The 21345-nt window shown below is 48.9% G+C and overlaps 1 protein-coding gene across 1 annotated transcript; it reads left to right on the plus strand.

Annotated features, from left to right (window-relative positions):
• Positions 1 to 1566: 1566 nt before the first annotated feature.
• On the plus strand, positions 1567 to 19694 carry LOC125952380 (uncharacterized). Its single transcript, XM_049681830.1, has 5 exons — positions 1567 to 2218; positions 5717 to 5829; positions 13343 to 13833; positions 17787 to 17978; positions 18711 to 19694. Exons 1-5 carry the CDS (start codon positions 2127 to 2129, stop codon positions 18876 to 18878), a joined length of 1056 nt encoding a protein of 351 aa, XP_049537787.1. The 5' UTR covers positions 1567 to 2126; the 3' UTR covers positions 18879 to 19694.
• Positions 19695 to 21345: the final 1651 nt, after the last annotated feature.

Genomic DNA, 21345 nt, shown 5'->3' on the forward strand with positions numbered 1-21345 from the left:
GCTTCTTGCTTCTTGTGTGGCGTGTGGCGCCAGTCGCCGGTGTCGTAGAAAGTGGCTTGCCATCCACTCGTAACGTGGCGCATCGTAATAGAGGCCATCGATAACCGTTATATGATGTTGGCAAGGAAGAGGAGTCGAGAAAAGTTTTAATAAATCGCGCGAATTATCCACGGACTCCCCGGCTGGAACGTAAAAGACATTTCGCACCTTGGCAAGTTAGTTTCGATCGCTCGCTATCAAGCTTTCTTTGGTTCACCTTCTCCACTCGAGCTCCCTGTTCGGAAGGAGAGCGCGCCAGCCTGGCGCCGGTTATGAGTCGAAAGTCACCAAAAAGCTAATAATTCGCACCGTCGACCGTGAATATTACTTCCATAACGAGTTCTCTTCCGGCCAGTGGTTGGCCGGTTTTCGGTTGTGAAAACAACGCAAAAGCTCCGCAACACAAGCGATAAGATGGACACAAACACGGTTCAGGTTTGTTTTTGTCAATTTTTGGCCTATTGATTCGGCAATACCTGATCATCGTTGGTCCTGGTGTGACCTTCGAGGGTTTAGCCGCATTATTAGTTGTTTGCTACTCGCGACTCAGCTTTCGACTTAGTATTGGTTGTCTTGCGTGTAATATAGGGCATCAAGATGTTGAATATAGGATCGGCATTGCCCAGCCATGGAGCTTCCCATCTTGTTTGGCAGCCCGAAATCAACCTATCGGCTAGTTGTCCGTACAAACTAAACAGCTTATTTGCTGATACAATAAATCCGATGACCTTCTGGTCTCCATCAACGAGAGGCCATCCAGAGCCGCCACAGACAGACAGACCGACCGACCGATCAGACTAATGGGCGAGTGATGGGCGAGACTCTCGTGCGATGATCTCGTGACCAATGTCAGATTCCCCCACGGTATACCCTTGACTAGAACCCACCTTCTCCGGTGCGGTAATCGGATCCAAATCGTTGTACTTCGACTGCACTCCGCCGGTGGTAACCTTGCCGTACCGGAGTACAGAATGGGGTAGCGGGTTTTGCAATGAACATTCACATGACGCACTCGCGAGTGAACGGAGACTCCAAGGTACGCCGGTAATCGTCGGTACACTATGGAACGTCGGCGAAGTCGGCCCATCTGGCATCGGGCAAGTTCTATAGAAAGCGCATCGCTAAATTGCGTCCGAGGAGGGGAGGGGAACGGAGCCCAATTCTCACCAAACCCCGGATCAAGTCGAACCGATCAGCGGTCCAGGGGGCAATTAATAAACATTTTCCTTTCGATGATAATTACGGGCCCCATGACTGCGGCCCGAACCTTCACCATATATACACGCGCATGTCTTTCCCGTGGCCCGGTGCGCCATCGACAATCCTTCGCTTCGATCGACCTTAGCCAAGGTTTGACGCTCCACCAGAGACCAGCGTGTTCGAGCGTGTCATTCGAAAGTAACGCCCTTTTGGGACATTAGGTTTATCATGCCGAAAGACCGGCTGGTGTGAGTGTGTGTGTGTGCGTCCAGCAAATGCCTTCTCTAATGCGCCATCTTTTTCTTCTTTCTGTTCTTTTCCACCCAGACCAAATGATCACAACATTAACATTGGCATCACCAAACGCTAGTTAAGTGGTTGTTCCGAATTGTGTAACCGACGGACTGTGGGTAGCAAGTAAGCAATCTACCAATCACCTCGAAGTTCAAGTCAGCATCGGAGTATACCGCTCCTAGTGCGCAGTGTGGCAGTTTCGGGGAAAACCCAACATTAGTCTCCCTGGTGTATGACGTGTGGTTATGGATGAGCGTTTAAGCACGACCCAATCCAAGTGACTCCCGGAGACAATAGTGTTTATTCTGGGAAAAAACCGGCGTACGACGTACCGTGCGTGCCCAGCAGTAGGTGTCGTGCACGCGATATGTGAGTAAAGTCCCAGGCTGCGAGTGCTGCCAGCGTGCCTAGATGTGAAGATTGTGTGATGTGATTGCGTGATAAAAAGGGTGCAAATACAAAGGACCTACCAACCGAGTGCCGGCTTTAAAGTGAGCCACATCTACAGAGAGACTCGACATTCAGACATCAGAGACACCCGTGGCGTGCTATCCTGTGCTCCCCAGTCCCTGGATCGGTCCGTTGGTGGAAAGATGCGGAAAGTTTGGCTGCTCGCGAGCGCCGTGCTGGCGTTTCTCAATTTCGTCAAGTCGCAGGAACTGGCCAGAACGTTGTACAGTCCAAGGTAAGGTCACGCTGTCTTCTGAAACGGTAAGAAGAGAGAGAGTGTTCGAAACTCGTTTTTGAGTGATCATCGCAGTAACCGAGATGGTTCTTCGGGGGTGAATCCGGACGTCCGGATTGTTTTTCTGCACGGAAAAAATATCGGACTTCACGAATCAGTTCCGCGTTAGGACACGAGCCCATGAGCAGTGATCGACGTACGTTCGAAAGCAACAAAGTTACCGATACAGAAGGTCACTACCGGTGTACTCTCTAGTGCAGGTTGCGTCGTCCGTCGTCGTCGTCGTCGTTGTCGTGGGTGCATCCCCAGTGTCCTACTGTGAGACTCTGCCAGAACCTTGAAAGAGATTCACTTGAGCATCGCTCCAATCCGACGAATTATTCCGGAAGATGCAGAAGTGTAACAACCATAAAACGGTGCGAGTCGCCTTTTGGCCCTGGCCGTGCAGTCACTCTCGATTTTTTTTTATGAAACTCCAAACCGACAAACAATCAATATTGATGCCTCCACGTGCCGCAAGCCGGACGACGATTGTGTTACGATGATTGGGCAAATGGTGCTTGCTGGCGACTTGGTTGCGGTTGATGTTGCCCAGTTCCGCCCAGCGAACCATTTTTGGCTTTTACTGACCTTTAACCAATCATTCATGGAACTTGCGGCTACGATGGCACTCATGTGTGCGAAGTCTGACGCTCTAGGGCCAACCAGCCCGGCGGTGGGATCATCATCATCATCATCATCTGTGGTAATTGTTTGGCTTTTGTGGCTGAAGAGCCACCCAAGGAGTGTGGAACCGGTAGACAGCAAGCTTACAAAAAAAAAAAAACCAATGCTTTGCATAACTGCAACTCACTCGCCAAACTCGCCAAATTCTGCCAATGAGGAATCGTTGGCTACGGCTGAACATTTCAGTAGCCGATCCGTCGGTGATCGCTCCTTGAACTCTGCTGCTGCCGGTTGCTAACCTTATCGCTTTTTGGAGGATACTTGTATCTTCGTCATAATTGCCCCGTCACGAGCGTCAGCATCGACGCCTTTGGGAGTGGTTGTGACACCGTGTCACACATGAGTGACAACAACTACCGGAATCTTGTAGCCGGAATGGGGCTGATGGTGATGTTAGGGGATGTTACATGCTTTTGTGCAGCCCACGGTGCGAATGCGAAGTGTATTGCTCTTGATTTCTCGCTGGATTCTGTTGCTCCCTGTAGCGTAAACGATGAGTTGCAGGAACGCCGTAGTTCAGGGTAAGTCATCATCAATCCATCCTTCTATCCAGTTTGTTTTTGTTTTGCTCTATTCAAATAGAACACGTTTGCATACATTGAATAATGCAACGCAGTTAGTGCTGTCGGAAGGAATTGAAAACGAAAAAAACAAAACAACTGAAGGTTACTGCGGTTATCTGAGATTTCTGCTCGACTGCCAACTGTGGTCAAGTACGGATAAATCAAAAGGATGATCACACGTTTGCTATGTGGCATCCAACGTCAATCACCAGCAATTGCAATCCTCGTGCCCTGCCGCCGGTGGTATTAGAATTGGAAATCGAACATGACGGAACACGTGCCCGAGAACCGTACTTGTGATGATACGGTACGAATCGAATTGGTTTAATTAATGAAACGAATTCCATTGGTGCACGCGTGAGCTGGGGATCGGACCGGGTGACCGAGGCATAGCATTAACTGAGGCATGCTGCGCTGATAAGATCTGCCTGGAATCTCGGGAGTGAGTTGAGGGTGTTGAGGATTTATGGCAAAAAAAACGACCACAAACGCGATCAATTCCAATCTCATCTACCAGCTGCTTCATCGATGATTCGCAACATGCATTAGAATGCTGTTTTTATCCTCTCCACCTTTTGCTTTCAAGTCAGTCCGATTTGGCTGTTTGTCGGGAATTAATAAGTTTATCCAGCGCTTCCCCTCCATTAAACACCATCTTCCCTGATGGGCCTCTTGAGGTGTTGAGAAAATGATGTTCAAATAGCGTTCTGAGCGCTCCTCAGACGCGCATTCTTCGTTGGACACTGCGTGCGTACAAGACACACCAATAATGAGCAACATCTTGCTTCTGTGAACTTCACCTCTCTTAAGGACTGGCGAGGATGATAAACAGAACCCCTTTTCTTCACCCTTTCATTCCCGCAGTGCTCTTCGCAATTCGGGGAAGGCTATGGGTACCGAATAATGTTCCGATCAAACGGTTGGACGGTGGTGCTCCCCCGAATGCACGGTCTCTGCGTCTACCGTGCCAAATGTTCGCGCAAATACGGTCCTGTTTGCAAATCACTTCGGCCAAACGTTTGTCCTCCTGTCGTCCACGAGAGTAGAGGGGGTCGAACTCAAATTGATCAGTAGTGGTTCGAGTCTCGAGTGTTCGTCATTCGGGCCGTTTGTGGTCTTATTTACCGGTACGAGGATGGTTGGAGAAGAGATGCTCCAAGATTATTCTTGCTCACACCAAACCAGCGATGACCTTCAACGATTCGAGGGAAATACCGGTCGCGTTCTAAGGAGGGTTGCCGCAGCAGACTCGCTTTAAAACATTTTGACACAGAACTCCGAAAGAAAACTCCTCCTTTCGACCGGTTTGGTGTATGGCGGTTTATTATTTTTTTTTTCTTTGGTTCGAGAGATTCGATTCCAAAATATGTTGCTTTGGAACGACGAAAACCATCACGAACAGGAATCATGCATTTGGAAATCCCAAACAGTCTTCGTTTGCATCTGCAGGTTGCTGCTGCTGCTGTTGCTGCTGCTGCGAACAAACAACCGGTTTGGCGGATTGGGTGTGGCGATCAGATCTTAAATGATGATACATTAGCTGATACACTAATGCATTGTTGGATTACAACCACTGCTAATCACACAATCATTCCAGGCAGCTTCATCCGTGGAACGAGTGTGTGTGTGTGTAGGACGTGCGATCATCGTTCGAGATCGAAATCAATTGCAAAGTGCGCCGTATTCCGCCAACACCTCTGCACTCCAGCAGGCGTGCCGCATAATGTGCATCCATTTGCAGCATTAACTAATGAATCGTACATTCCTGTTTCCGTAATGATACGAATTTGTTATTCGCCAATCGCCCAACCCCCCCTTCATCGCATGGCGGTGATTTATATCCGCAGCGCTTATATCCGCTGGCCAACCGCTCATTAGCTCCCACAATGCGATGGTATGTCCCCTGCCAGCCATCGCTCAACCTTTGACGCTACCGGGGAAGATTAATTACCGTCGCTACGGGTGTCACCCCGGACTGGCAATAAATCACGCACATCGGTTCGATGGCAAGCACAACCACGTCTGCGCTGATCAACAATTTGGGAACCAAAAAGTCCGGACTCCGTCCGGACGGAAATGCGCTCGAAATGCAAAATGACTGGCCAATGGATGGCAGGATGTTCGTGCCCTCGGCACCTCGGCAGTACCGTTGACCGATCGTCAGTAATTCATCTTCTTCCGTTTTTCTTCCCATCGTCTTCCTTTCCAGATACGATAACCTGGACATTGACACCATCTTGGGCAGCAACCGGTTGGTTTCGAACTATGTTGACTGTCTGCTGAGCCGCAAACCGTGCCCACCGGAGGGCAAAGACCTGAAGCGTGAGTATCTAGTTGGCTAAGCAGCGGTACTTCGCGCGTTTAGTGTTGCGATGATCCTGTAATGAGTTCGTAGTAGGAGATTATCTAGAACCATTTATGGACAGCACTCGCATCTGTGCGAAATTATCTGTCAGACAGATGAACTCAATTTTGTGCCTTTAACTTTGGTTCAATTAATTTTATATTTAATTCATTAACTTCTTATTGTTCGTTTAAAGGACAAAAGGAATCAATAACTAAGGACAAAGAAGGGAAAAACGAGTATAAATGTAGACGTTTGTTTGAAGTTCAACTTTCTAAGTAGAAAATAATCTTCGAAAAGAATTATCTAAACATATTACTGTTCAAGACATGAGCTCCTAGTGTTGACGTAGGATTAAAGTTTCAACACGTTCCAAATGTTTCGAGCCTTCCTAATCAAATCGATCACTTTCCATGCAAATCGTTGCAAAAGTGGATCAAAACAATCGTTCCAAACACCCGTGCCAAGGCGTCGTGTTCGAGAGCGAGGTTTGCGGATAATTAGCAGCTTTTCGAAAATTGGTCATTCAACCGTACCACCATCATGTGGGGCGACCAATGGGTTTAGCAATTCTAATGTGACTGCACAAGGTTCCCGTTGCGTGCCTTAGTACCTGGTGCCATTCGTACTCGCATGCTAGTGATTACATTGCTGAGACCTTTTTTAATTCACTTTCTGATGTTCGAATAATTTTCCCACCCATCACCCAAATGGTCTCACCATCGAAGCATGAAAGTGAGGTTTTCTGCATAAACCGCGACCTTCACCATCGGTGCGGGTGTGGTAGTTTATTTAAGGGGAGTTTTATCGTGAAGTCAGTCAGCCATCCCTTCGGTGCTCAAGAGCAAAGATCACCGGGCGTGATTATCCTAATGTGTAGCTAGCGGGTCAAAGGTGACCAGGTGCGTCACCTAGCACTCCACAAATACCGTGCTCGTATCGCCATTTGGGTCCGCGGGTCAGTTAGTCCCTTCGCACTCGTTTTACAGGAACCGGACGTAACCGGTCAACCGGATAATTTGCCCCCATTTGTCGGGTGAATGCCGATGCGGGCACGATGTTTGACGCGTTTCAAGCCGATCCTGCACGTTACGGTTATGTCATGCTGTAATGTTCGCTCTGCAAATTTCGGGTTTTTTTTTTCTTCTGGTGCGCTAAATAACCGATAATGTATGCGGGTTATGTTGAAACGCTGCTAATGTTCACTTGCGTGTGAACCTTACCATGATCTTGGACCGGAATCATGGTACGAGAGCGATGAGGTGCTTCGAGGAAAGCCCGGGAAATACCTTGAGCGAAACCCCTTATTTGGGCGAAAGGCCTTTTCGGGGGATGTTCTAATGCAAATAAATCAGAACCACGGTTTGCGAGAAGTCAAACCCATGGCCAGACGGCACGGTCGGCCAGCCAACAAAACCTCAGGCGCTCTGCGACGCGGCGAAGGTCACTTTATCGCCTTTCACTTTCAACCGTAATAGGGATCGTCATCTTCGCCGGGGAAGAAGGTCACTGGGCCAGCAGAAGGGAGAAAGTAAGCAAAACAAAACGAAACAAAAAAAACGGATCACCGCTAATTAGCATAAATTCCATGCGCAATGACCATCTCGCCCTCCGAAACGGCTGGTCATCATCGGGTAAAGGGACTCGCCGACGCTTTGTCAAGGTGATTCGTAACAAAAACGACCGGTGGAATGCAATCTATCCTGCTTCTCCGTCTCCTACAGCCAAAGGCCGCCCGTTACGGCCGGCTCCAGTCATGAATCATTCCTCTTAATGTCAGGGAGAAAGTATGGTCCCCTCGAATGGTTGGAGCAAAACAAACAGACGACAAAAAATGCCGAAACCAGGGGGCCAGGTATTAAGGTAGCCGGAAGAAGAACCAACCGGACAAATGCGGGACCTCGTCACCGTGGCCAACATACAATCACATACTCACACACACACTCACACACACACACTCTAACTAAGCAGGAAGCATTGTGATTTGCATGCGATTGGCGATGAGTTGAGGAATGTTTGAATGTTTGGATCTACGACCGGACGTGCCGTGGGCTGGGATTGCCGAAGCCGGGGGAATATGTTACGGATGTTTTAGCATACTTTCTGGACGTGGCGCAATGTGGGGCTCAACGGGATTTCGTAACCGCGTCGGAAGGCGTCTTTCGCAAAGTTCACCGCACCGGGATCTGCTGGCGCCAGACGCAGGAATATGATTTCATAACCGAGAGATTGGCGAGCAGCATTCAATCTCCGGTCATCCGGGTGTGCCGATGGACAATAGGGAAGCTTATGCTTCCTGCTGCTTTCGAAGTCGAAACAAAAGCCACCGTGTCTCGATCGTGTCTGGTGCGAAACCAAGTTTTCTGGTCTACTTCAGCGACGACCGACCAATAGTTTCTTCCTGGGGTGCTTTCCTCAGCTCGCGAAGTCAATTCATTTACCGACCAGCATCCGAGTATCAGGGAATCACGCGCACTAGAACAAGATACGCAGCAGCAGGAAAGTAGTCCACACGGTGGGTGGGCCTCGGCATCATCCAATGCGCAATACCACAAAGAGGCGAGCAATCCGAACAACGGCTTCCCCCTGTTACGGTCCCGGACAGTCCCCGCTTGTTGACAAACGCGCGACAACTTGAACAACGGAAACTTAAAGAGAAAGTTTTGCGCGTCTCACGGACGACGCGCCGGTGGCGGTTGTTGTGAGTGCGGTTTGTGTTTACCTTCCCCGTGTACCGGATCCGTTCCCCGTTTCGTTGTTGTGCGGCGTGTCTATGACAGGGGCTGTCGGAAGCAGCAGTAGCACCATCCTATCGGGGAAGGATAGCGTTTTGTATTCTCTTGTCGTTGGTGCGTGGTCCAGACACGGGGATTGTGCGAACTTACGCCATAAAGGCGTCTGCTCGTTGCCAGATATCCTCGAGGCAACGACTACGGCCCAGCCCCTGGCATCCATTACTACGGCGCACCTGAATCCACACACACGAGTTCTGGGCGACCAAAAACCTCTTTACATATGTAATTGGAGGTAAGCAGAATAACAAACAGCTAGTCCACCGTAGACAGCAAACAAAGCGCAGAACGTAAGTGGAACAGTGCGAAGGCGGGATTACGGTGTAGCGAGAAAGTGATTTAAAGGGATTCCTCCTTTGCGGCATGGAGCACTCCCGTTACAATATCGTGATCCATCTTTCCATCTTCCCGGGGGGAAGCGTTCGATTTGTTGAACAACATATACGACAAGCACGTTCACGTAGTCGTCACAAATTGGTAGATGGAGTAGTTTTCAAACTAAAACCCGAAAGGTATTTCGAACTGGGCTTCAATTCATTTAATGTGGATCCTTTTTTCGGGCTTTAAGCGTGCCTTTGAATTTGAACCCTTTTTGATAAATTCAAACGTTCCAGGAATTAATCCTCCATCTTCTTGTTCATTCCAAATGCGTCTCGAGTCTGTCACAAATCCGACTTGAATGACATCATCGTCGCTACAGCCCAGCAGCGGTCTTCAAAGACATTCATTACAATTAACCCACCTTAGCCCGTGGCACCAATGGTGGGATCTAAACGCCGATAGATCAGTGCATTGTTCCGCAGTTTAGCAAGCCGGCCCTCAGGTGCCATGCCCTTATAAACGCTCGATCTTTGGCCTGTGAAGTCAGCATGGCAGTCCGTGAGCCCGGCTCGGAATCTTGATGAATGTGAGTGTAACATGTCGTGTGCATTTTGATGCGCCCAGCAGGGGAAGGGCTGAGACTTTGCGCGACGGTCCGGATGACATCGATGCGGTACGTGCTACACCGGGAAAGCTTGTCAGCTTTTCCGGGTGCAACGGATCCGATCAGCGACGATGGCATTAGCGGCGGCCGAGGAGGGCGACGAGCTAGATGTGGTTTTATCTTCCCATTAAATGGTAATTTACGACAGTCAATTCCCGCGCTGCTGGGTGCTACACTCTGGGGGATTGCGAAACGGGTTCCATAGGCGTTCGTGCCTCGTGATACTCGGCGTACTGCGTTCATGGGATGGGATGCCTCCTCGTTGGTTGTACGGCTATACCTACCTTATATGCGTCTCACCCTCATAGCTCGTGGGGTTCTCTGTCTACTTCCAGATACAGCTGGTTTAAGCGTTGTGTGGATACGAAAACACTAAACCTGCCATATCGGGTTTACTTCAAACAGCATCAACCTCAACCAAATGCATTTCCTGCCTCTCGCCCCAGCAACCGACATTCCCTGTTCTCCTTTGGCTCATTTAGTGTACTTGGCACGATCGGTCTGATTAATCTGATCTACACGACATGAATGTCACACACCCAAAGGGGAGAAGGGGGTGTGCAATGGAAGCAGCGTTTTTTTGTCGAGATTTTAGATGTCGAGAGCCCAAAGGTTCCGTGCTCGAACCACTCTCGTAAAGGAGTTTCCTTATCGTCAATTCGGGTTGATGGTGTCCGAAATGGTTGGAACGTGTCAAATGGTCTCCCGAGACCCTTCGACCGAATCCTCAAGCTGAATTTCGTATCCTGCGTCGAGAACGGCACCACAACATATCATTTATTCATTCCTTTGCACTCATCGTATGCACGCTAACCGGAAAAGCTCGGTATGAAGCGTCATTCCACGTCTCATCGCTCAATGCCGGGGGAGTGAGCTACCACATGTTGGTCAAGCTGTAAAGTGCCACACCATTGCAGGGGTCGTACGCAAACACACACACACATACAAGCAAGTGGAATTGGGACGGGCCCAAGGGTGGCCCGGTATCTTTCCCCAACAGCACAAAGGTTCCTGCGGTAAAGCTTCCAGGGTAGCTGAGAGGTTCATACATGTCGGCTTTAATGGTTCGGTAGCTTCCGACCACCGCACTCGGAGCAAAGGTATTTTGTTTCCTTTCGAAAGTACAGTTGCCCCAAAGCCGCAACAGTCGGGGGTAGCTGCTGCTACTAGGGTGTATTCACCTTCGGTAATCTTAAAGGTTATTCATCTGATCCAGTTGGAGCCTGGTCTAGGGTCTACATCCCATTCACTAAAAGGTCTCCACAGAGACCTCCTATCCGACTGCATTCTGGCGTCATCATGGCGGCCAGCTCTTCTACACCATAAGTAGAACAGCAACGGAGGGAACGTAGACTACGAGCCCTAAGGGAGTGGAATAGAGAAACGCGTTATTTTCTGCTGAACCGTACTTTCTACTACAACCAAGACAAATGCGAATACCAGCGATAGCTGTCAATTGCAGCGAGCGCAATTTATTCACTATTCACGCCTTTTGCATCGCATCTTAACCCACATTCAGCCGCAGCTCCGCTTATTCCAGATTGACCTAGTTTGTGGTGTCAACCTAATGTCGCAGCCCCGGTCATGGCGCAAGTAGCAGAAGAAGTGCGCGTCGAACAGCGGTTTACAAGAGAGGGAAAAAAGGGAAATCATTTTGGCTTTCTCTCGCGAGTCGTCTGAAGGTGTGACCGAACCAAAATAACTGTTCGACTCGACGGAATGGTTTAAAGAAAGCTTTCCAAACTAGGAACCACACAATCATTAAGCACCCGGAGGTGCATTCGAATATGGCTCGCAATTTTAGTAGGTGTGTTGGGGCACACATATACTCGCATTTGACTGAGGATTTGCATACCCTGTCGGAGTGCAAGTCCCGCCAGGGTTGCATTCTTCGTTCCTCATTCGCGAGTAGAACCGGCTCAACAGGTTGAGCAGAGCGTCATCGACACGTACGCTGCGCAACACAGGTGGAGATGATGAAGATTGAAATTAAATTTATTCCTAGCACGGGCACCGGTTTTGCCAACCGATTCGCTCTTCTATTCGTGTCGTCTACACCCTCTTGATAGTGTCATCAAATGCGCTCGCCTTGACCGAATAGTTTCTTTGGTAGATGCAGCGATGCTTCGACAGGATGAGGTTAGTTTCCTGCCGTGAATGAAGAATTAGCACACCTGGGTGCCGGAAACGAATTTAAAGAGAGAAGAGGAGAGCAGTGCTTTTGGATTTTACGATTTTGTTTTCATTAAAAATGTGGCTTTCTGTTTTTCCTTCAAGAGCCTTTGTTTGTTCCTCCTCAAGGGTTGATAGAGAATCAGAATATGAAATGCTTGTAACGTGCCTTGATTGTCACATGAACGAGTCATTCATTCGGAGTTTTTGCAACACATAAATCCTACATAGTTCATGCATTAGCTTTGTTAGAGAGAATGTATAAATATGAACATCCATTCTACTATATCTGGCATTCGATATCTATCCATGCTCAGGAATTGTATAGATGCTTATAGAAATGTTAATAGCATGCCATATCTTAATAAAATGGATCGCTTTACAGTATGTTTAATATCGGTCAATCCACTTTAACAAACGATAATCACTAGAGTCACTGAAGCCAGAACTTCACCCAAGATTCCCAGAGTAATCTCGCTAAGGCGATTATATAGCACCTAATGTCAAATGACTCCGCAATCTAAGTGCTAACATTCAACACAAAAGGGCGCCATTCATTCCCACCCCCCCTCTCCATAAGTACGTTTATGCTCACACGGTAACGAATCGTGAATCTGCTCCACAGCTTCCTTCACAAAGACGTCACGAAGCAATTACGGAACAAATGAGGAGCAGATTGATTGCCTGGGAAGGGAAGGGACAACAGGACGAAGTCTGTATCCCTCCATCTTATGAAGCATCATATTTCATGAGCATTTCCACGTTGCCACCTTTAAAAAAAATCCCCAAAATTGCCACACACATACGGTGTGTTCCGATGGTGGCTGCGCAACACTTACACTGCCTGGAACGTTCGCTGAATGGTTGAAACTCCAAACCGGAGTACCACATTATTTATGGCGTCATTTATGCTGACGCCCTCTTCCCGCAGCCGCTTCATGCGAGCGCAGCGTCTCAGTTACATTGCTGCATTGACAGACGTGCGAAAGGCAGCTTTTTTTACGCTGCTACCTTTGTTGTTCGTTACCTTCGATACATCATTACTCGGAATGCTATCTCACTCACAACCTGGCGTGCTGAATGGGGATTCTGCGGCCTTTTCTGCGGCAGTTTTTTTTTTCTTCGCGGAGGGAACACCCAAAAACCGTTTTTCCCATTCTCGAGCACACCAATTCCCATCAACCTGGCTGGCTAAGGGTGGGTTTCAGTTCCGATTTGTACGCCCCGGTTTCACGGTGGAAGATGCGCGGCAAATTGCTTTCGACACGAGGGTAACCCCTGGTGCGGTAAGCGGTGGAGCTAGAGAGTTTAATGAGATGATTAGAAACATGGGATGAGGCGTAAATGGGGATTTTTTTCGCTGTTGCTTCATCTGTAAAGTAATACTATTTGCTTTGCGATGATTGATTTGCGCATACACTTCGTTTCGTTCGGTTCGCTTTAAGGTGACCTTTCCGCCGCTAGTCTCGGGGTCGAACTTGTTGTTCTGCTTGGATTAACACAACCCCTTTCTGCATGTCTGCATGCGTTGTACCATTGCAGGGATTCTACCGGAGGCGCTGCGTACCAAGTGTGCCCGCTGCTCACCGATCCAGAAGGAGAACGCGCTGAAAATCATCACGCGGCTGTACTACGACTATCCGGACCAGTACCGGGCACTGCGTGAACGCTGGGATCCATCCGGCGAGTACCATCGGCGGTTCGAGGAGTACCTCCGGGGGCTGCAGTTCAACCAGATTGGTGGCAATGGCGGCACAGGAGGAGGCACAGGAGGAGGAGGAGCAGGAGGCATCGGCTCTGGTGGTAACACGGTGGTACAGAACGGTGGTAACGACAGGCCGGTAAGAAATGACCTCGATCGGCAGCCCGCCACCCAGAGCAGCAATGTACAGAGCGTAGTGATTGATCCGGCACTGCTCGGACAGCAGCAGACCGGCGGCCTGAACCCGAACACGCCCGCAGCCGCCATCCCCTCCTTCCCGCCGGCTGTTGCGCCAGCGACCGAACGACCGCGGCCACCGGCACCGGCACCGGTAGCACAAATTTTATTCCCATCCTCTACCAACCCTAGCAGCAGTAGCATTAGTAGCATTAGTAGTAGTAGTAGCAGCAACAGCGACCTCCCTACTACCACCTCCACTACTACCTCCACCATCATCACCCTTTCTGGACCACCACAACAACCCCCCCGACCACCACGGGTACCGGCCTCTAGCAGCATCGGACCGGGCATCGGTGCAATGCCTTCCCCTAATCCAACCGTCGACCTCACCAACCTAACCCCTATCATTAGCCAGCCGGCAATGTCGGCGACGGCGACGCCGATAGCAACACCGACCGCTACTAGTACGCCTGGCGGCGGCGGAGACGACGCCGGTATCATCGAGGGCCAGGGTTCGGTATCAAACTCCTCCCAGCAACCCGTAGTAGTACCGGTACCGGTCAATTACTATCTCAACATCACTAACGGTGGTTCGCTGACGCTTTGGATGGTGCATCTAACGGGTGATGGCACGGGACGACGACGGAATGTGGCGGAAGATGGGCATAGCGGTGACTATGCAATGCAAACCCGCTTAGACTTAGTGGGCACAACCATTTTGTAGTTTGTAACCAGCTGGACGGTACGATTAATACTCCGGTTGCTTTGTAGTGTAGTGGCGAATGAAAACAGGACCATGGAATACACACAATACAGACACACACACACACAAGCACGCACACACACACAGAGTACGAGAATCCATATCACCAGGACCATAAACTTACTTTCACTGCGTTCCGACTTGCGGGAATTGGAGGTTGTTGAAGAATCGACGTAGGTTGGGTGTTCCGGTTCCGGTAGTATCACGCACACACACACACGCATTTCGATGGGTATTGTGAGAGAAGGTATCGTATGACGCCATTATATGGCGACACCAGCACTGGTCAGAACCGATCATGTAGCTATTGAGAGCTTCCGCTCTGGAGTGATGAATTATGACGTTAAATCGCCCATTGAACCGTGTGTGCGTGTGTGTGTGTGTGTGTGTGCGACCCCCTGCGACTCCTTCGGTGACATTGGCTGGATTGTCGGGAACAGCCGGGTTGCTGTTAATTATGCATTCGATTTATCACTACGCCCAACTCCGAACGGGGCCGACTGGGCCGAAGCGAGGAGCGAGCTTGTCAGGCGTTAAATTGGGAATTAACAGCACGCGGAAACTCGTGCGAATGCACCAAAAAAGGGAACATTGGTGTGGAGGATATTTTTCATTATTGAGCGCAGGCATAACGCAGCGCAGCTTATTAATATTGGTACGCCGACGATCGATTTTCCCTCCCATTTGGTTGGTGGTGTCCCAATATGAGTGTGGAGCCTGTGTATTGTCCAAAACGGAAATCCTTTTTTCATGCAGCTGTCACGTGCAGCTCGTACATTATTAAGTGGACTGTTAGTCATTTAATGAGGTGGATGAAAACGCAACAAACAGGCTGCTGGAAGAGTGGCGCTTTGCTTCATTATGCGACGTAGTCGATTGTTAGTTAATCGGCTCACTGTTACCAATTTCAATGGATCCTTATTGTATCGAACCCGACCGAATAGTGTGCCTCAAAGGTAATCTCGCTTATCGGTGAGTATGTTTGCTCTTGTCAAGGGCTCATTAAAGATAAATCGGAAAGAGAACATAAAGCACAAGCAGCGGATGGAACGCAACCTCGATTAATTAAATTCTCGGATATGAAACAAGCAATGTTTAAGGTTCATTATTTACTGAAGATATCAAACGAACTGGAATAATTAAACAGGGAGAACCTACTCGGCCAAGTCAATTAAATCTCTGTCCATCGACTACATTCACTTGAATGCAAAAGAGATCTGATTGAGTGGATGTGTTTCGCACAAGCGTTGGCCTGAGCATGATGACGCATTGATCGGAACGTGTGGTCATCGGTGATAGCCCGGAGGCCTGATGAGCTTGGTATGCTGGTGAGGATATCGAAATGATACGATTACAATGTTTTCTCTTCGATTTTTTGGTTGGTAAAGATAGCCCGATCGCTTCGTTGGGAGCTGAATCGAAGAGCTCCAGGCATTCTCTTATCAGGTATACTCCCTTTATTGTGGTGAGAATTTTCTTTTCTTATCAGTTTTTTATGGGTGTTGACAAAACTCACAATACATGTCTTGAATTTAATTCTAATAAATGTACGGGAGTAATTTGATCCGTATGACCGATTCGTCCGATATTGCAGATTCAGTTTTCATTATTGTAGGGGTATTGTTCAGCAATACCTTCCAGGTCTGTCTTCGTTATTCGGGTTTCCACGTTAAAGGTCATTCTGAACTCAATTTCCTCAACCACTTTTCATCAAGCGGTATGAATTTTGAGTGTTTTATAACCTTTACTTCTTAATTTGATTGACTTTGGTAGGCGTCTAGTAATTATGCATATAATATTATATGCTACTCTATCCTATCCTATTATGATGTTATTTCATACAGCTTCAAACATATATTCGGCACGATTCCACTCATTCATGCTACTGTTTCAATCGTGTTCATTTCGAATATGATACTTTGTTGAAATATTACTTTCTGTAATGTTGAGCAGCTTCCTCAAGAGTTATGACGAATACTCTACACAAGATTGTTCCGCCATATAGAGTGGAATACTGATCAACCGTTCCTCTGTCTTGATGATGAGTCAGAGAACAAACTTCTTCGCAAACAAAATGAAGCGCATCTGCATGATTTGTATTCCAACCTCAACGCAGGTAACACGTACGGTGGCTCCAACTAACACGCTGCATGTTGACGAGAACAGCGTTTCCAGCGTCTAGTGCGCATCTAGTGAGCTCAATCATACCGTTTATACCGTCCTTGTGATTGTGAAGTAACAACAAAATCATAAATTCTACATGAAACATTTCGTAACAAACTGGGGCATGGGTAAAGCGTCCTACAAACATCCTTTGGGATCTCTCGGATATGAATTCCGTGGCTGATTACACCACCAACCAACGCACCACCACCACCACCAGCAACGTACTTCTGCACGTATTTTGAGGCACATTACAGAGCATGCGACACTGAGAGCACTCCGGGCACAGCAGCATGTTCAATCACGATCCCCATTTTGCACTTTCCTCTTGGCACCCACCCACCCACCCACCAAACAATTTTGACCGCACCCACATTCAATATTGGCATCTGCAGCAGCAGCAGCAACTGCAGCAACACCAGAAATGCTCATTTAAATACTTTTGACCCAATATCGCACCCACAACCCTCCCCCCCAAAAGGCGGCCCCAATTGGACAGCTTTTGCAAGGCTTACCGCTCGCGACGGTGGCCCCCAGTGTCGGCGTCGTTCAATCGCTGCAACCAAGCGCAACAACACCAGCAGCAACGCACGCTGGCACGATCCCTTCCGAGGCACGCCCATCACCACCGTCAGGACCACAATTGGCATCCCAGATACGGCCGGTCGGTGTGCCGTTGGCGACAACTTCCGCTCCTTCGCCATCGAACCTCACGTTCGATGATGTTTCGGTTCAAAATTTGTTCCCTCTCGGCACCGAACCCTCCCAATTGGCAACGACATTCGATGACGACGACGACGAAGATTCGACGGTACCTACTTCTGCAACAGCGGGCTCCGTGCTGCTGGCTAGTAGTGAGCCCAAAGCACCGGTCCAGTACGCCACTACGGTACATTTGAAATTTCTTGTCGTCGGATAACAAAATTACAAACAAGTAAACAAACTGTAGAAACCCCTCCCGCTAGTCGGAATGTAGGAATGGCTTGTTAGGAATATGGTTTGATTGGAATTTCTCGCTCTCTCTCTCGCGCTCTGAAAATAGTCCTGTAGGCTTGGTTAGGTGATGGATACGCCGGACGTGGTTAGCGGAGTTTGTGTGCAGTGTTGTGAATGTCCTTGTGACGCCATCACAAAGCTCCCATCATAACATTATTTATTACTGTTACTCCCTATGCCAGGCCGCACCTCCGGTACTAGTGAACCGGTTCGGGGACGATGCGGATCCGGTACGGCCAACTTTTGCCGCGCCCGCTCCTGTAACGACCACTACGACCACACGGAGACCAACCACGACCGTAAGGCAGACGCGCCCGGTAACGCGTCAAACCACGACCACGACCAGGAATACTCAACGTACGACAACGAGATTCGTAAGTATTCGTCAGACGCCCATGGCGTAGTGTGTAAGGACAGTAGCCAACATGGCGCACATATAGCGCCTACCTGGTGCTTTTGTTTGATGTTTGCTACTGCCTTGCCCCCCACACACAACACTGTAACAACGTATCCATAACTTCCATTGCTTGAGTGATCAACAATTTAATCTGTCTGAGTGCGATGAGCTACAGACCATAAAAAGGCGGGAGGCCCTAGTGGTGTGTGACGTAAAAAAGTTTTGCTCCGATTGGCTTCCAACATATACAAAACGCACTGCAACACGACCAACAAGGCAAAATTGTTCTCACACTTTCTCGCAGATAACACGAGTGCCACCGACGCCACCGCCAACACCTCGATGGACGTCCACGACGTCGACAACAACGACGACGATGACGCCGACAACCAAATTACCACAACGACCTCCACCACCACCACCACCACCACCACCACCTTCACCAGGACAACAACAACAACCACTTTACCCTCAAGCACCACCACCACCACCTCAAGCATATCCAACGATAATATACCAGCAACAACAGCCACCTAGGGCTCAACCAGCCATCACCACCACCACCACCACTACAACCACTACTGTCCGACCTCCCTACGTACCTACGTACCGACCAGGACCGACGGAATTCAACGCGCCACCGCCACAGTACGGTGGCGGTACTACGCCGGATAGCATTATTGATCACTTCTTTGTTCCACCGTCGCAGGCCGCAGCCCCGCTACCGGTGGCTAGCCCGATCGTCGGCCTCTGGAATCAGCTCGGTACGAAGATAGCGGACACGGCGGACGCCATCGCCGGTATGCTGAAGAAAACTGTCGACGTCCTGGTGACGAGCCACATCCAGTCCCATCAACGTGCGCTTCGAGGCATTTGAGGGCGAACCGGCGTACGGACGAAGCCAGCCAGCACCCTTGCCAGGGAGATGCAATGCAGCCCGCTCCTCCCCGGGGGGGTGGGGGCGCCTGAACGAGTGATTGATCGGACGTCGAAAAAGAGCTATCCAGAAAAGGGGGCAACCAAGGAGCAGAGAGAATGCTTGCCGTTTTAGGCATTAACGTTCTATCGGACTGCATCGCATCGGTCCATCTTGTGCATCTTGGCTTTTTCCCCTGCCTGGATGGCCTCCTACAGCAACAGACAAACACAAACAAAACAATGATTCATGACCTGCTCCTCGTTACTTTACGTTTACGTCTTGCAGCACCGTATCTCTTAAGCCGCTATCTGTGAGCAATGGTTTGCGTGAAATTTTGAAAATTTGATCCCAACCCATCTCTCGAGACGAAATTGTTGGAATTTACTGTGATCGTATTCAGTGATAGGAATACCTTAGTGGTAGTGGAGTAAGGGTTGCAGCTCAGCGCTCAGCTGAATATATCTCTGCTGCCGTCGCCACTCTGCCGTCGCCGAAGGCTGCATACTTTTACGATTACTATTGCTATATATACTGCAGCTATTGGAGGAAAAAAAAAGAACCATGTCAGGAAACAATTCGCTAACTTTAGGTGACAAACAAACATTTGAAAGCTGGGAAATCTTCTGGGCGCGGATCCATGTCGGAAAGCATATCCAACCATATGTAGCCAGGGTGAATGTGTTTTTTTGATCCATTGAATATTCTTGTATTTTATCTTATTAATCGAAAAATAGAGCTATCTGAAGTGCACTGAACTGTGTACTACTTACTGTACCCAGCGTGTTCCGGAAGCCTTTTACTGTGAAAGAACTTGGGCTTGGATGGTTGCCAAGCAATCTTCCCGACTTTAAGCAAACTACTTTCGTTTCGAAAGTGTTCCGAAAGTTTTTTTTTCTCTACCTCAAACTAGTAATAAGCTGTTCTGTATCGCCCCAGACTAAACTCTCTTGGCAAGGACCAACTTTGGATTCCCTCACGATGCTGGAAGCAGTTGAAATATGACGCCGCGCCGCCGAGATGAACGACAGCATCAGGCATCAAGCAGTGGATGGCGGTGGAATTGAATTGCGAGCAATCAAATCACGGCGAACTTCTTGTACTTTACTCCGTTTTTTTTTTGTTGGTCTTGGGGGTAGTCGCAGTCGTTTTACCGTTTCAAATTGCTTTCCTCGCGATTCCTTCCGCGTTGCCCCTGCTCCCTTCGTCACTCGAGGGGAACTTGTGGGGAAAATGGTGGAATATTTCATTTGTGCCGAGAGCCTTCTTTCATAACGCCAAAGGTTGTGTCGATCCTGTTGCACCGAAAGCGAAAAGCCACCCTTCGGGGGTCGGGGAGGGACAACCTTCCAGGGACTAGCGAACGAATCGTGTACCGGGCGCATATACGGCCCAGGATAACTGCCCTACCTTGAAGATGAGCTATACGCCAACGAAATCAAATAAACCGAGAAGTGCTCGCGCCTCTGTAGTGGCACTCAGGACCCCCCCCCACCACGTGGGGGGTACCGGAATATGCGGAAGCGGAAGGCTGCAATTTTACCACCCAAGGCAAATCGTGTGCGCCTCGTGTGCGTCGAAGCTTTCACCATTAGGTGCGTGGTTAAGGCCCCGGGTGTAAGGCAACAGGTTAAAAGGGTGCAGCGTTCACTGGTGGGCCAGAAGGTTATGCAGGTTGCGGATTCGGTTGGTACGGTTCACCATCCGCCTCGCTCGGTCGCTTAATGGTCCGTAGGAAGGCAGCAAATTGCCTTCCTGCCATTGCCATTGCCGGCCATGAACGTTCACTCTCTCCATCTCTCTCTCTCTCTCTCTGTCTGTGTGCGGTATGCAGGTAAGGCCGAAGTGTGTTCCGAAAGAAAGAAAATCATATCACCAAAGAAGATGACGAGCATCTCGCGCTGGCATTGAGGCGCGCGCTTCACGAAAGTAACAGGGTCATTGTGGGGAGGGGAGAGTATATTTGTCAATCGTAATGCTCAGAAGTAATTTTCCACTCCAATTCGCGAAAGGTTGTGGCGAGAAAGATTATCCTTGATTACGTTTGGGATCTTTTATGGCGCTTTCTTTAACATCTCTCGCACGCAATGTAAACCAGAGAGCCACACACATAGAGATTATTTCTATGTAAACGATCCACAATCTTCCGACATGAATCGATCGGAATGATGAATACTGTATAAGGATACGCGAATAAAAAAAAAAAGAAAGGAACCATATACTTGGGTGTCTTAGTTTCAAAAGCATAAGAGGGTAGAGAGATAACTGAAAGAAGTTTTATGTCATTGCATTCAAAAGAAAACTTTTGATGAAATCGATGTGATGAAGCCGGTAAGTACTTCAAAAATCTAAAACTTCGATAATTTGATTTCAATTGATCCAGAAATGTTACGCAAAACGCTTAATAATTATTATTTATAAAAATTTT

This window comes from Anopheles darlingi, chromosome 2, assembly GCF_943734745.1.
Source record: "Anopheles darlingi chromosome 2, idAnoDarlMG_H_01, whole genome shotgun sequence".
Lineage (NCBI taxonomy): Eukaryota > Metazoa > Arthropoda > Insecta > Diptera > Culicidae > Anopheles > Anopheles darlingi.

What these genes read in the sequence shown, in the direction of transcription:
- LOC125952380 (XM_049681830.1), top strand. Translation starts at nt 2,127, where the DNA reads ATGCGGAAAGTTTGGCTGCTCGCGAGCGCCGTGCTGGCGTTTCTCAAT. An exon ending in AGAACGTTGTACAGTCCAAG is followed by an intron (nt 2,219 to 5,716) that starts GTAAGGTCACGC and finishes CTTCCTTTCCAG; the next exon opens with ATACGATAACCTGGACATTG. An exon ending in GGAGGGCAAAGACCTGAAGC is followed by an intron (nt 5,830 to 13,342) that starts GTGAGTATCTAG and finishes GTACCATTGCAG; the next exon opens with GGATTCTACCGGAGGCGCTG.